Genomic DNA, 15,865 nt, shown 5'->3' with positions numbered 1-15,865 from the left:
TACTAGTCACCTCTTACCTTCCTACAGCAAGGAATAAGAAGGAGGTTGTCTTTAATGATTCTGCCTGTGAAGAAGTGAACATGTATTCAAATAGAAATGAAATCCATTCTGAAATCAGTTTGTTTCTACAGAAGCAGCATCATAAACTTTTCCTGGGATAAACTGAACTTAAATTCTGAAGCATGGGAAAAAAAAACAGGTCCATCTAATTGAATGTAGGATGTGCTCACTACATTCCTGAAGGCAGAGTGAGAGCAGAAAGTACAGTAAAAACACACAGATTTCTCTCGTGTGTGTAAACATGCACACTCGAATAATTTCATCTGAATGTTAGAAAAAATCCTCAGTTTGGGTGCTTCTCAATATTGATGACAAATTCAGTTAGAATTCCAGTCAGATGACATTAATTCTCCTGTAAACACAATAAGTAGTCAGCCAAGATTAAAAAGAATTTTCCTTTATTTGGACAAAGGCACACAGTCTTTATTGTTAGATTAAATGCATATCTTTTACCTGCAATAGTAAATCTCAACATCAAATTTCATCTGATACCACAGATATTACAACTAATCAGTGTTCAAAACTAAAATGGTTGTTCAGGTATTTAATGGTGCTTCAACTTCTTAAATGCATAAAAAGGGTATTTATAAAAATGACTGCATTAGGAGATTATTTTCAGAGGAAAAGTCAACTATCACAATTTTTTCAGAATAGGAAAATTACAACTAGCCAAAACCTCGAACAAGAGAAGTTACACCACAAATCCAGAAATAAAAACAAAAGGATTAAATTAACAGTGTAATGTACACCTGCTGCAGTACAAGAAAAAATGGTAGGTGGAGAATAATACAGTAAGTCACCGTACTTGGAAGATCAGGAATGGTATATAAAACACATATCAAAGTCCTTTATATCCTGGATATATGACACAGAAATGCTTAATAACACAAGCAGAAATGCTCCATACGGAGGTATTGAAACTGGAATGATTGACTTGGAACATATCTGTAGTGAACTTTCAGCAAAGAGGATCCATATCACATTATCAGACAAGATGCAGAACTCATTTTTTCGCTTGTTTTAACAGATTTTTTAAATACAGTCTTAGCTCCTTTGTCTCAGAACTAAGGAAGTAGCACAGATTTATTTTATTGTACATGTGTAAGTCATGGCTTGCAACGGCTGTTTCTCTAACTACAATGGCTGTTACTACAACTGACGTGTTTATGATGATTAATACTGATGAAAATGGGCGAGCTGAACTGACAACTTCAAAAAGGGTTTAAACTCAAGAAATACTGACCAGTCCCTTTGTGTGTACGGTCTGTTTGTTTCACCAATAATTGTCCCTCCTCTGGGCTACTAATACTGATTTGTTTGAATTCAAGCTGGAAATAGACACAAAAAACTTACAGAAAGATATGAAATACTTGAAGTCAGCGTAACTCTGCCCTTCTAGGAAAGGATTAAAAAGTAATTTGATCTCCAGTATTCCTTCTGGTCCTATAGTAGCAAGTTTCCAAGTTGTAATGTTACCTGACACGTAGAAAAAAAACTTTGATACAGATTAATCCCTCCTTTTCCAATGCACTTAAATTCTTGTCTCTCTCTGTAGCGCTTATGCCAATCACAGGTCCTCCCACAGCTGGACAATAAAACACCAAATTATTAAGTTCTGCTTCCTACCTTGGAATTCCCTCATTGGTTTTTCGTAACCCTCTTTTTTTCAATCAAATTCAGAGCCGAGAGAAATATATTAAACTCAGAACGTGTAAATACAAAGCAGGTAATTAGCACAAAATTTTTGCTTTTAAGACAGAGAAAAACCACTCATTTGCAAATATTGTACCCTTTTGGTTAATATATAAAGCAAATATATATGAACTTAAACATGGCTACTTAATTATTTTAAAATGAAAAAAATGCACAATGTTTAATTTCCTTGTAAAAATCAACAACATTTATATGTGCTTAAATTTCTACTTTTGAAGAACAAATCCTACCAAGATTAGAGTGTAGAATCGACAACTTTTTTTGCAGAATTTTAACCTTCAGCTCCCACAGTGTCTGTCTTCTATACAACAGTACATGGCCATAAAAAGAGTATAATTTTGCATTTTTTAAACAGGTATTGAGTGCTGTTTGTTATTAAAGCATTTTCTGTCATTTGCTTTAGTCAACAGGGATTTCTTTTTGTTTAAATTTCCTAGATGATTCAAGTACCTAGAAACACAGATGCTAGACCTAGGCAAGTCTGGTACAAGTTATAAGATAGGAAAGTTAGAAATCTCCAAGAAAGTCATCCATCCAGCAAATATTGCATAGTAGTGCTCCCTTCCAAAAAAAGCTGTAATTTACACTAGGTATGTTAATTTATCCCGGGTACGATCCAGGAATCATACAGCCTTCCCACTTGAGATGGGTTCCCACTTGCAGCAGCATATCTGCTGAGAACAACTCAGGTGTTGGTTTGGAGAGTGTGGGGACACTCGTTACTGAATTGCTGGCAAAGGAGCTAAGTTAACATATTTGAATCACCTAGGAGAAAAACTTATTCTATGGTTGAGCTTGATTATAAGGACACCCTACTGAAACAAAACTATAATGGTAAGCAATGACTAGGTGATTAATAACATTCTAAATAATATACCATTACTCTAGAGTCTACTAAACTTCTCCCAAGAGACTGATAACATAAGCAGTAAGAAATTATTACTGAAACAGGTCTTTCAAAAAGCCATCAACTCTTCACAAAGGTCAGCATAAATGTTATGATTAAAAATACCATTTGTGGGTATTTGTAGTACTTTTAGTACTGAAGCATTTTATATTTGTATACAGAACATCCGTATACAAATCAAACAATAATGTCCTGAAGTAACTTTAGGGGTGAATTCTCAACAGTTCCATTGTTCACACCTTTCTTCCTGAAGGACTTCTGCTTTCAAATATTTGGAAACTTCCCTTGCCCCTTCAAGGTCTGGTATCATAGGTCTTCGTCCAAATAATACCATCACAACTGTGTGTCAGGTTAAAAAAAGAAATACTAATTTTGGGGTTTCTGCTGCTAAGTTTTATTTAATACACAAGCAAACCAAAAAGAGGTAAATCTGACGACAATTCTTGTTTGTATTCTTTGTCATCATGCTTCTTTGGTTTAAAATGTATGTGACATACAGTTTATGAAATACCTGATTTACAACTTTGGATTACTATCTATCTTTCTGAATTAAGAACCTCAAAAATTTTTCAATAAGTTTCACATCCCACATCTTAGACCTGTATGTGTATTTCTTACTCAGCACACACAGAAGGAAATCAAATATTCTTCCAGAGAAAGTTCTGTATTTATTCAGAAGGCATACAACCCAAATGATTATATGACTTCCAATTAACTTTATGGAAATGATAAATGAAGGGACTTCCTCTTACTGTTTGGCTAATATTAGGACAGATATTCACTGATGAATCTCATAGTTCTGAGGGCCAATACACCTCCTCCCTCCATTCCATTCAAAAACTTGAGGTAACATTTAAATTCTGCCCCATGGGATATCTCTTCCTTTATGAAGAAAAACTTGAAGGCAACCTGGAATAACTTCAAAAATACTTCTTGAAAAATCCTTTAAAGTTCTGAAAAGTTCTTCCTCGTTACATTACACAAATGTAAAATCCTGTAGTCAAAACAATCTAAGGCATAACAGTAATTCCTGAATTTGAAGTTCAAGAATCTCTTCCAGCCATTGAGTATACTGCATGGAAACAACTGGTAAATCTGATATGTATTAAAGTTGCCTTTAAGTTTTAATGTAACAAAAGCTACATGCATGCACCAAACTTCAAAATTGGCAAGAAAAAGCCTAGACTCTTTGAAATGCTTTTCTTTCAGGTCTTCTGACTCAAATGAAATATATTAATTTTGATTAAGAATGAAATAGATGTTGTATTAAAGTGAAATAAAGTACATCAAATTTCAGCCTGAAAGGAATTTTAAGAACTATTAATTAAACCTGTTTTATATCAAATGAAAATTTACTGTCCTATTATAATCAGTATGCACTCATAAGCAGATTGTAACGTTTAAACAGGCACTTCTTAAACACTTTGTTAGTTTAAAATCAAGTATAAAAGGTTTTTTTTATAAAACCATTCAATGTCTCAAAAGGGTGCAAACCACTTGTATTCCTCTCTACTTTATTACACAGGTACAAAAAATCTGACCCAGCTTAAAAATGGAAACATTGCAAACCTCACATTGGTTATGATCACTACAAATCTTAAAACAACGGCTTTTAAATAGAAATGCATTGCAGAAGTGTCTTTGCAAAGATGAAAGCTCCAGGCTTTGTTTGTATTCTCACAGCACACAAATTTACTGGTTGATAGCAAAATTGCATTTCATTGCTAAAGCAAAAGCTTTAAAATAAACTGCAGTGCACAACTTCAATGTGATTCTAAGAACTCATTAATGCTGATACCACAGGTGATTTATTTTATTAATAAAAACTCCCCCTCCTGACAAAATGCTGCTATACAGAAAAATATCGCTACTACTCTATTACTGTCAGTCTTTCAGATACAGTAAAAAAAAACCCTCAACATTACAAGAGCTTTTAGAGCAAGTAATCAATCTGCAAAATGTTATACATCAGTAATAAGGCATCCACTTTACAGCTGTTGAAACAAAAAAGGAAATAATTCACAAAAAATATAGTTTGGATCTGTGTAAACAAAGCTTCTTTGTATTGCTTTCATTCGTTTCAAAAATATACACCCACATGGACTGAAAGTGATCTTGGTGCTATGAGTTTTAAACTACCCTAGTATATCCCGATGTAATCTGAAGATAGAAAACCCCCAAATTTTTGAATTTAGGATTTTGTAATATGACAAAAATTTTCATCATTCTTCCATGAAATGAAAGCTAAAGATAAAACCCCAGTTTTGATGCCATCCATTGCAAGAAGAAAGAAACTACGAAAATAAACATTCATCTGGTTTCCTAACAATAAATATAAAGACAGTTATTATAACATACTGCAACACAGGAAGTATTACTATATTGACCTTAACATTCAATCAGTAGTTTTTAAATCTTTCCTCATTGAGGCTTGAATCTTCTACCTTGTCAGCTGTCCAACAATTTTTAAGAGGGTTTTATTTTCTTGCTTCAATTGTTCATTTTCATCTTCTATATCATCTAGGTCCTGTGAAAGTAAAATGAGAACATTTCTGTGGACATAAATACAAACTCGCAATTAGCAGCAGCAGGAATTTAACATCTTAGCTCTAAACTCAAGAAGTTGGGTTTGGGATGAATTACTGTCACTGTAAGTCAATCTGTTAAAATCATCATTTTTCCAAGAACCACAGTAATTAAAAAACATCAGTGTTACATTCACATATACAACAAGTACGTTGAAATGGGAACATATGAGCAAAACTGAAGCTATAGCAACAAATTAATGCAACAGAAAATCAAAATAGGATGGGTGTGATTACTTGGTATGGAGTTTCTACATTAGCTGCAACCCTGCTCCCTACATTATGCTTGTATATCCTACATGCATATGTACACGTTGCTGGTTATTACTACAGTAAAGTCAGTTCCTATATTTTAAATTAAGCATCCTTGTTGTGTTTTTTTGTTTCAGGAAAAGAACCACCTGCCTATTTTTTTCATTTGCTGTGGAAAAAAAGTAAGTAAAATTAAAAGGTATACCATAACTTCTACTTAAATCCTTACTGAAAGGATACACACTAAAAATGTATCCTTAAAATAGATTGCTCCTACCACAAGTGCCCTTCCCCCTTTCATCGATGGAATTTAACTAGTTTCCAATCTCAGTGCTTGATTTCCTACCAAATTCTCCCAGGTCTTTATAGTGAGAAAATTATAGTGAGAAAATGGTGAGGCTGGCTGCTGGTGTTAGCATTGGTTCAGTAAAAATAATTGTACTGTACAAACAATACGGAACAAACAGAATAAGAACAACAACAAAAAAACGAGGACATAGTGGCATCAGGGACAGCACTTTGAGAAGACAAATGAAAGGCAGGAAAAAGGAGGAAGAACCAGGACTCCGATCAGCTATTAGATGTCCTCTGATCTCTTTGCAAATCCCCAATGTTGTCAGGATAGATTAAACATAAAACAGTAATAGAGAAAAGATGTTTTTTCTCTTATTCCTTTTAGTTGCTAAGTGCTGTTTAACATAAGGAACCTATTTTCTTTATCTTTTTTTCAGTGGGATCACTCCAGAAGTGCATTCTAGAGACTCTGTGTTAATCAGTTCTGCGATTTTTAAAAGCCTCTTCAATTTGGCAGCCCAAATCCAATACCTTTGCAATTAATCTTTTGTTTTTGTAGTCTGGAGTTGAAAATCACTAGCAGAAATTCCTCTTTGTATTAACAGAGGTAATACTGTGTCACACAGGAATGGCTTCCTGGAAAAGCTGTTGTCTGCTGTAACACATGCAAGCGTTAACCATCCACATGTGCAAAAGTTTTGATGAGCAGCTACTGTAAATACAGTTTACTATGTCATTTTAGAAAACACAATTTGTTTTATCCCTTGTGCAGATAAATAATAAGGTGGAAGGGAAAATACTATTATCAGTATGGTTGTACTTTTCAGTTCAGTGAATGTAATACTGTGCTTGATCATGCTTTTAACAGAGCCATTAGGTAACTCAATTAAAGCTTACCTACCAACTTTCTGAATAAAAATACCTGTTATTTACTCCAAATAGAATATGAATAGTTTCTGAAATTTTATGATGATAAAATAACATTCCAAAGATGTTCTTGAATGTGATCCAAGAAAAATAACTGAATCAGTTTAAGTATCTAAGGAAATAGTGGACTGAGAGAAGAAAGCGGTTTATGCTGCTCTGTAATTTAAGGCTTCTTATTCAAAATTAATAACTGCAAGGCTAATAATTTACATTTATTAGTGAATAAGATGCAATAGTAGGAAAGCCTGGTCTACAGAAGGAACCAATAACTGCACAGCATTGACACTAGCTGGATTGTGAATTCTCACTAATTATATTCAAATATATGTTTAACTACAGTGACAGTAAGACCAGAAATGATTAAGTGTAAACTAACTGACAGCTTTACTTAGTGTACAAATGTCTAACATAAGTATCCTGAGATGCCTTTCCCTTGAGGTGCTTATGAAGCAATTACTCCTTTCTTACAAAAAGGTGGCAGACGTACTTTAGTAGTTAATCTACTGGAATGAAAAGATGTTATTTACGGCAGAAAGATTTCTCTGGTTCTCAGTATAAATGCAGCTAGCATTCTTTAAGCATGTTTGTACTGACTGTTCTCAGTAAAATCATATTTTCACATTAAATAAATGTATTTATTTAAAAAGAGAAAAAAAGTCTGCCAACAAGTTTTCAAGATTCTTGTAAAAATAGCTTTTCAAGTGTAACACAAGGTCTCTGCTGATGAAGGATGCATCTGTGGTCACAAACTGACCAAAACTTCTAGAAAGAGCATTTCTCTAAACATGAGGGCTGAGAACTCGGGAAGCTAGGAATAAAATAGCATTTAGGCTGACTTGAAATTCTTTCCACTTCGTTGCGATCTAACATGCAATAACAGCATTTTTTGATTAACAGGAAAGATGCATAGATGGTCAAATTTCAAGACCTCCATTTAGGTTCTTTACAAGCAAAACCTTTCAAAAAGATCACTGCATAAGCTCACTAAGTCATCGGGGCTTCTCTTATCCTCCACGTAAAGCATGTGATCCTGATGCCAGGTCTACAGAGCAACCTTCTATGAAGAACAGATGGATGTTTAAGTGCTGACTCTCATGATCACAGTTGCGAACACAAGCCTTAGGCAAATATGACTGCTGCATTAACTTTCATGCCCTTCCATCATGGGAATGATGTAATACTTCTGTAACTCTTTTCACTATTCTAAAGCTTTTCTTTTTCTAAATTCACATGGATAGCTAATATAAAAGCATTGAAAAATCCAAAAGCTATTAAAAAAGAAGGTAAATTATATCTGCTTTAATGGAAATATCACTTGACAAATGTTGGCTTCAATTTCTGTAAAACAAATCAGTAAGATGGTCAGAAAGTCAAAAGGCAGCTATTTCAAAGTTAAGAAAAACCTGTAGGATTCAAACATTAATAGCTGCAGTGCAATAAAGCTAATACATAATGTTATAGCTATGATAAATGCTGTGCTGTGGAGAAAAAAAAATAAAATATAATAGGGAGTTCCATGTATGTATCTCTCATCAAATAATACAGTTTTAGTTGTTCTGTACCAAAAAGGTTTCTGGAGTTACTACATTTTGATTTTTTTTTCACACAACAAACAGAAATTGCCATCATGCTTAAATGCAGGCAGTACACAAGGCTTGTTTGATTTTACTATGGATGTCCAAAGATGGTTTCTAATCAGACACTTTATGGATTTAATTTAGGACATCATCCTTCAAATACAGTAGGGAAAAAAAAATCATTGCTTCTGCCTTAGAAACTGTTGAAACAGGTCTTAAAACACAGGCTTGCAGTGATTTGGGCACTTCTGTGTTTTTTGCTTTCTGATCTCTGAGACAGGAAATCAGACGTGACCAGCAGTATGAAGTAGCTTTGCCACCCATTACATAGGAGTGAACAGATTCCTTGAGTAATACTGAAGAGGTGAGCTTAGATGTGAAAGATTCCTTGTCAGATATAAAAATTGCATGAAGATCAATTCCTCAATTAAATCACAAATCTCTCCAATACAGACAATATCTCATTAAGCCTATATATTCCATCTTTCTTTATAAAAGGAATAACAGCTGCTTTAGTCCTGTAGATTTATTTGCTATCTTTTGTGTATGTTCATCTCCACTTACAAACAAATTCAACAAAAATCAAAGTCTACCACAATGCACGTGAAGTTATTGCCTCCCTTTATTGCTTAATTCAGCAAGACCATTTTGTTTAAATTTTACATGAAGATCTGTATCTCCCCATAAAGCTAGAGCATAAATAGCAGAAGCATATTTCCCAAGTACATCCAGGCTCTGCACATTAATTGAATCATTTGAGACCAGGTCACCAATCTGTTCTAGGAAAGAGTTCCCAGTTCATCCTTTAAACTGGGACTTGTTTTAAAACTGGTATTTCACACTAACTTCAAAAATTTCTTACTTTGCCCCATTCCTAAGCAAGCCTTAACTCCTAAATTTCTTCTCATGCCTTCACGCCCTGCACTTAGATAACCCAAGCCTCCTGTCCCTTGTCTTGTTATGCCTTTATTTTGGGATCAAAAACAAAAAGTATAACAATGTGGGTCAGAATAGTAATAGTTACACACTTCCAAATCTGTCTAAGATTACCTACTAATAACATTACCTAACTAGTAAATTAGAACTGACAATAAATAAATTAAAGCTATCATTGCTTTTTCTGACACGAGCCTTGGAACAATTCGCTGAGAAAACTGTTGAACCCCAGACTTCATTAATTCCTGGTATGCTGTGGACTGAATTTGAAAGGAAGAGGCAGTAAAGAACGCATGCTTTTGTAATCGCATTGTACAACAAACAAACAACAACAACAAAACAGCAATAAGAAGTTTCTCAACAGTTAAAAAGTTCTGGAAGTTAATGACGACAAACAGAAGTCACCTGGAAAATATAACTTATTAACATGCCTCTTGAAAAGTTACACAGATACAAAAACAAACAAAAAAACAAAAGCCACTTAATTCCTTAATTCTTTTGCGACTGCCAAGTGGTTACAAGAACCTGAAGAAAAGCACTGAGAATGCAGAGTTTTTTTATCCCCTCTTCACAAAGCACCATGTAAGAAAAGATGTGCTTACTCTGTTTAATAAATCAATTTCTTCCTTCAGTTTTCCAATTACTTCCTCTTTATCCTGTGTCATCTTCATTAATCTTACATTTTCCTGTCTCTCCTTTGCAAGTTCCTAAAAATAGAACACACACTGGTGTTAAAGCTAATTGTTTTAAAGACAGTTTTATTTTATTGCCATTAAAATACCACACCCTCACTACATGCACACAGACATAAACCACACAAATACCTGTAATTCTGCTTCTACAGCAAGTCAAACCCAAAAGCCTTCAAGCCTTTACGCTGCAAGGAGCTAATGAATCACGTCTAAGAAAATATTTTACTCACATCTAACCTGGGTGATGTCTCCTATTCCAGAGATGCTTAATTAATATCTCCCTTACATGAGTCCAAAACTGGAAGGGAGTCTATGAGACAAATATGTTAAAGTCTCAGTTTTCACATTTTATATATATTTTTTCCTTTCATTTTTGTTTAATACTTGTTCATGTGGGAATGAAGACCTCATGAGATATGGGAGCTTGAATTAGAGAAAAATGAAAATGTCCATCAGAAATTCACCAAATCAGAGTTTGGGAATCTGAAAAGCAATCATTAAATCTTCCTCTATTTTCTCCTATTTGTAATTGAATTATTTTAGAAGAAAAATGATTCGAATTTGGAAGATTACAGCAAATTTCACCCAAATCTGGCTTCCCTAAGTCTTAGGAAAAAAAAAGCAAGTTTTACATTTTTCTCATTTAAAAAAAGAAAAACTAAAAGCTTATTCAAATTGCATTTACTCAGTCAGCTTCTGCAGGGCAGGCCATAACAACTTCATCCATACAAATTCAAAAAAATTTGGCTAGTTACTCATAAAAATCCACTTCAAAAGAAGAAAGAGAAGCTCATAATATGTTACACAGATGACATACTTAGCCAAAAAGTTTTAAGTGAAGAACACAGCTTTAACATTGTTATTTCAAAAATGTTTGCACTAAAATGTCTGGAATAAAGACAACTTTGTTTGAAATATATTTTTAAGTGCCTAACAATTCAGTGAACAAGAGAATAATTAAATTTTATACCAGTTCAGTACATGATAAAATCCAAAACAAGAAGTAAATCAGATAGAACATTGCTTATTTTCTGACCAGCTGGTGAGCCCCATCTCCCCCTGGGTTATTTGCCCTACATTTGTGCGTCACGAAGCACATACGACAAATACACACAGCACAGCTGCTCTCTGCTGTATTATCCTTACCTCAGCTATTTTGTACTTCCAAGCCAAATGAAAATGAAACATTTATGATGGTTAGAAAGCTCACATTCTTTCTGTCTGCTTGCTTCTTTACGTACATTTGTAGATGTAAACAGCTGCACTCCAAGCATCAATCATCATTTCTGTATTAATTCACTACTGATTTCCCCACAAGGTTTCAAAGGTACTTTATTTCAGATGTATACCATGCAGACATTAGTTGGTACTCACCCTTTCAAGTTCCTCAATCCTCTTTTCCAAAGCATTACTTGGTACAGAACTCCCAGAAGAGTTTGCATCCCTGCTGTATCTGCTGTAAGCTGTCCTGTCTGTTCGGGAATATCTATTTAGAGCATCATCTTCTGGAGCATTACTTGTACTAAAAGACATAGAGCAAAGCAGACAGATTTACAGATTTAACAAAACGGAAAAGGTAGAAATAACAACAGTGTTTCCAGAGCACTTAAGAGGTCAGTAGAACAAAATGCAGAGCACAGCTTTCACAGCTTTGTGTTGCTGAGAACTCACTAACTTCATTGCCTCAGGGAATCACGCACAAGACTGTCTCAAGATACAATCTGTATTAAGAAACTAGGGTGTATCTCCTTATCATAAAATGTTGTAGCTCATAACTTTCTTAGATTAACATTTTATAGTAGTCTGTCTGAGTTGATCACTATGCAATATCTTCTTTGAGCAGGGTAATTTAAGCAGCAGTAATTTACTGAAGAGAACTTTTTGATCTTTTCTAAAACTGTATTCCTGTGAAATGGAACCTGTTTGCCTCAAAATTATTTAATTTCAGTTAAAAACTCAGAAGGCATATAGCCTGAACCCTTAAAGCAAGACTTTTGGAAAATTCTCACTGCTACAGCAAATAGCTGTTTAGTACCCTTTAAGAATTCAGGAGAGGGTACTGACTTGCTTCTTTTTTTTTAGTAGCAATTTATAAATTTTTCATTAAACCTTTGAAAACAAACAAACCAGCTCTACAGAGCTTGAACAAAGCCAGGAGTGGTGGGGTAACCCAGCCAGCAGCTAAGCACCTGAAGTCAAGATGAAGAGGGGAAAAAACCAAGTAATGCAAAGGCAATCACTCATCACATGCTGACAAGTGCCAAGCCTGCTTTGGAGGACAACACACACCCCCAGCAGTTCTTTTTCTGCTACTCCAATTTTATTACTGAGCAAGACACTGTATGATAAGAATGTTCCATCCATGTCCACTCTCAATCTCATGCCCATGTGGTGGAAGTGAAGGTAGAGGAGAAAATCTCTTAATACTGTGCACTTACTGGTTTGGATTGGAAGAGACCAAAGATCATCTAGAGCAAGAGACATCTCTCACTAGGATCAAGTTACCCAGAGTCCCACCCAACCTGGCCTTGAAGACCTCTAGGCATGGAGCACACACAACTTCTCTGACAGCCTTTGCCACTGCCTTAATACCTTCAGAGTGAAAACTTCCTCCTTTAGATCAATCTAAATCTACCCTCTTTCAGTTTAAGATGGTTGCCCTTTATCAAAATATTGCAATAAGGTCTCCCCCGCTTCTTTTCTGAACAAGCCCAACTCTCTCAATCTTCATTCATGGAAGAAACACAGTGCCATACTGACTGCTATGAAGAAAGTCAGCTTGCATTCCAGCCAGACCAAGTACAACAGTTTACCATGGGAAAAACACAGCACAAAATATTTGGAGTGATGCTCCTCTGATTAAAAATGTATGTACTTTTTAGCCTATTTACCATCTGAAGTGATAAATAGACTAAAAGGTGATAAGTTTTCTGCTTCAGATCATGTATCTATTCCTTAAAAAGCACTGCAATGGAATCTTAACTGATTATCATTTCTAGTTCATGGAAAGAATAAAAGCACCTAAAATACCCTTACAACATCTCCTTTAAAACTTTGGAATTATATGATTAATATTTTTGTTTAACAGTTTTGCATTTCATAACTCTAGAAAACCCCTGCTGACAGTGTGCAAATCTAGATGGATTCAGTGCAAATCAAAAGCAGGCATATCTGGCAAAAGAATGTCTTCTCGTGGATACAAATATTACTCCGCTCCAGTATGTGTGAAGTTTCCAAGGCACACTGACACAATTGTAAGGAATTTTGTAGCTTAATGTTATTACCATATTTAGCACTGTTTATTCTCCATCTAGAAGATTTTTTTTGAAAACATTTCTAGGACCGGATACGCATGTTGCAACACAACATAAGAGAAATATTTTAGCTTAACTCTATAAATTCTAGATTATTTAGCTACTTGAAAGATGTGTTGTTTCATGCTGTTAATGTCATAAGAACAGGCCACGTGAAAAAAGACTCAATTTTTCATCACTCAGAAATGATCCCTTTTGACAACAGTGGAATATCTCAGCCCAACTCCACCGAGTGCTCTTGGCAGGTACTCCTAAAGGAAAGCTAAAAGAAAGAATAACCAGATAGGAAAGGTTTCATTAATACAGAAAATTAAGACATTTTCTGTATTTTCCCTGAATCACACTTAAAAATTTCCTTGCTTATTTCACCGGGGAGTGGAACCCACCAAACATATTCCTTTTTAGTATCAATATGAAAAGAATGTTATCGTGAAGACTTCTAGGAAATGGGATTTTAAACATTTTAAGGTGTTAGTCCATAATCTAATGCAAGGAAAGTAACAGAAATGAAGTTCGTTATTTTGCTTGTTGTAACAAAACAGCAAAGAAATTAACCCACACTGCAGCTGCTGACAAGCCTTATATGAAATAATAGCTCTGCTTTAGAATGGCATCCTACTCATTTCCTTTAAAAGAAAATAAAACCTGCTATTCAGACAGGGTCAGCTTTAATAGCATTATTGCAGAAAGGTGGAATAAATCTTGTTATTTCAATGTATCTTGGTTCTCTGAATATTTTCCTTAAGCACCATCCAAATGGCAATTTCATCCAAATAATATCACCTAGTCAAAATCAAATGTCATTGATTTCAACTATAACACATTTACTTTTATTTCCAGCATCTTGTAACTATACTTAATTTGGAAATTTGCGATTAATTGTGTCACTTTGGAATCCAGCCAGCTGCTAACAGCTTCTTTGGAAAAATGAGAGACAGGCAACGTTTCTAAACAGTCTACCTTGGACTGCTGCTCCTCAGGTCTGTGGGGCCATGTCAGCGCCCATCAGGGCTGAGCCAGAGAAGAGCAGGCCTGGTTCCTACAGCTGCATGCTCTCAAGCCACCTCCGTGGCCCTGGCCGGAAGGTGACAGAGCAGCAAAGCCCTGACCCTGACCCACGGCGGCTGCCTGAGGCACCAGGGACAGGGAGGAACTGCGACATGATCAACTCAGGCCATCCTAAGCTGTAAAAACAAACCCAAACTGTTTCAGCAGCTTTGTCACATCAATCTGAGCAACAAGATGGCTATCACACCCAAGAAAAGCACCTCAATAACCCCCCCCCACCCTCAGCCTGTTTAGAACTGGTTTTTGCACAGCAGCTCTCCCACCACACGTGGCAAGCTGGGCGAGACAGCTCAGCGAGCACCCAGAGCCGGCTGGGCCTGGCCACAAAGCTCCCAGGCACAGGCAAGTGGGCAAGTCTGGGCATAGTGTTAGGAGAACATGTTGCAGCTGCGCTCTTTCGCAGTTAAAGAGATCAAGGTTAGTATGCAGCAGGTTAACTGTTAGAGTTACTACATTTTCAATGTAGTTCTAGCTTCTTAGTAATCAGGGCTTTAACTTGACTTTCACTGCACCTCCACCTAGGAATGAGTGATCTCTTGCACTTCAACTATTTCCCATCTCTTGCAGGATTGCTGAACCAGAGCACAACGCAGTCTGTAGGCATCAGTGGGCAGGGTCTGGACCTACTGGGTTCCATGTCAGCGTGCAGTGCAACCCCAAGCAAGGAGAGAAGCCCTCTGAAATCTGCCTGATAGCCATAAAACCACACCATATTGTACTCATTTCCACTAATAATCAAACTTATTAGGGGAACACACCCCTGAACCACTGAGAGATTTTAATCTCTTTCTATGAACTGTTCCAGCCTGATCTGCATGAACCATACAAAATTTATGAATTACTTTTAATCCTACTCTGCAAAGTTTCAGTTTTAATTTAAGACATGTCTAAAAAGAAAGCTCAGTAGCTCCAAAGCAGACAGGTAGTCTTTAAAGTAAGCCATTAAAACAAGCCCTCTGTGTATTTCTCAAAAAAATCTAACGTCCATATGCACATCCTGCTTTGCTATTACTTGCAAATTTATTCATTCACAGAATACAAGAGAAACATAATTCATGATTACATGTAGACTGCACTTAAATATTTCAAGAAACAGAATACACTTTGTCATTCATAGAATCTTAGATTTGGAAGGAACCTTTAAATCCCCTGCAATGAACAGGGACATGTACAGGTAGATCGGGTTGCTCAGAGTGTGGTCCAGCCTGGCCTTCAACATCTCCAGGGATGGGGAATCCACCATCTCTCTGGGCAACCTGTGCCAGTGCCTCATCACCCACAAGTAGAAGACTTTTTCCTTATGTCTAACCTAAATCTACCTTCTTTAAGTTTGAAACCATTTCCCCTTGTCCTATCACAAAAGACCCTGCTAAAGAGTCTGTCCCCTTCCTTCTTGTAAGTATACTGACAGGCTGCTATCAGGTCACCTTGCAGCCTTCTCTTCTCCTGGCTGAACAGCCCCAGCTTTCTCAGCCTGTCATAGCAGTGAGGTGTTCCATTCCTTTTATTGTTTTTGTGCTCCAGCAGGTCCATGTCTCTC

General features: G+C 35.9%; 1 protein-coding gene across 1 annotated transcript in view; it reads right to left on the bottom strand.

Annotated features, from left to right (window-relative positions):
- Positions 1–5,120: 5,120 nt before the first annotated feature.
- PAWR (pro-apoptotic WT1 regulator) overlaps positions 5,121–15,865 on the bottom strand; it is a gene marked incomplete at its 3' end in the record, with an annotated part of 66,849 nt that continues 56,104 nt past the window's right edge. Inside the window, exons 4-6 of the mRNA XM_079539450.1 lie at positions 11,318–11,465; positions 9,854–9,958; positions 5,121–5,207 (exon numbers count right to left, since the gene is read on the bottom strand). Of these exons, the coding sequence (XP_079395576.1) occupies positions 5,121–5,207; positions 9,854–9,958; positions 11,318–11,465 (340 nt within the window). The remainder of the gene's footprint in view (positions 5,208–9,853; positions 9,959–11,317; positions 11,466–15,865) is intronic.

This window comes from Tetrao urogallus (assembly GCF_951394365.1).
Source record: "Tetrao urogallus genome assembly, chromosome: 1".
In the NCBI taxonomy this organism is placed as follows: domain Eukaryota; kingdom Metazoa; phylum Chordata; class Aves; order Galliformes; family Phasianidae; genus Tetrao; species Tetrao urogallus.
Note: the sequence above shows the minus strand (reverse complement) of the source record. Positions and strands in the feature narration are given on the sequence as shown.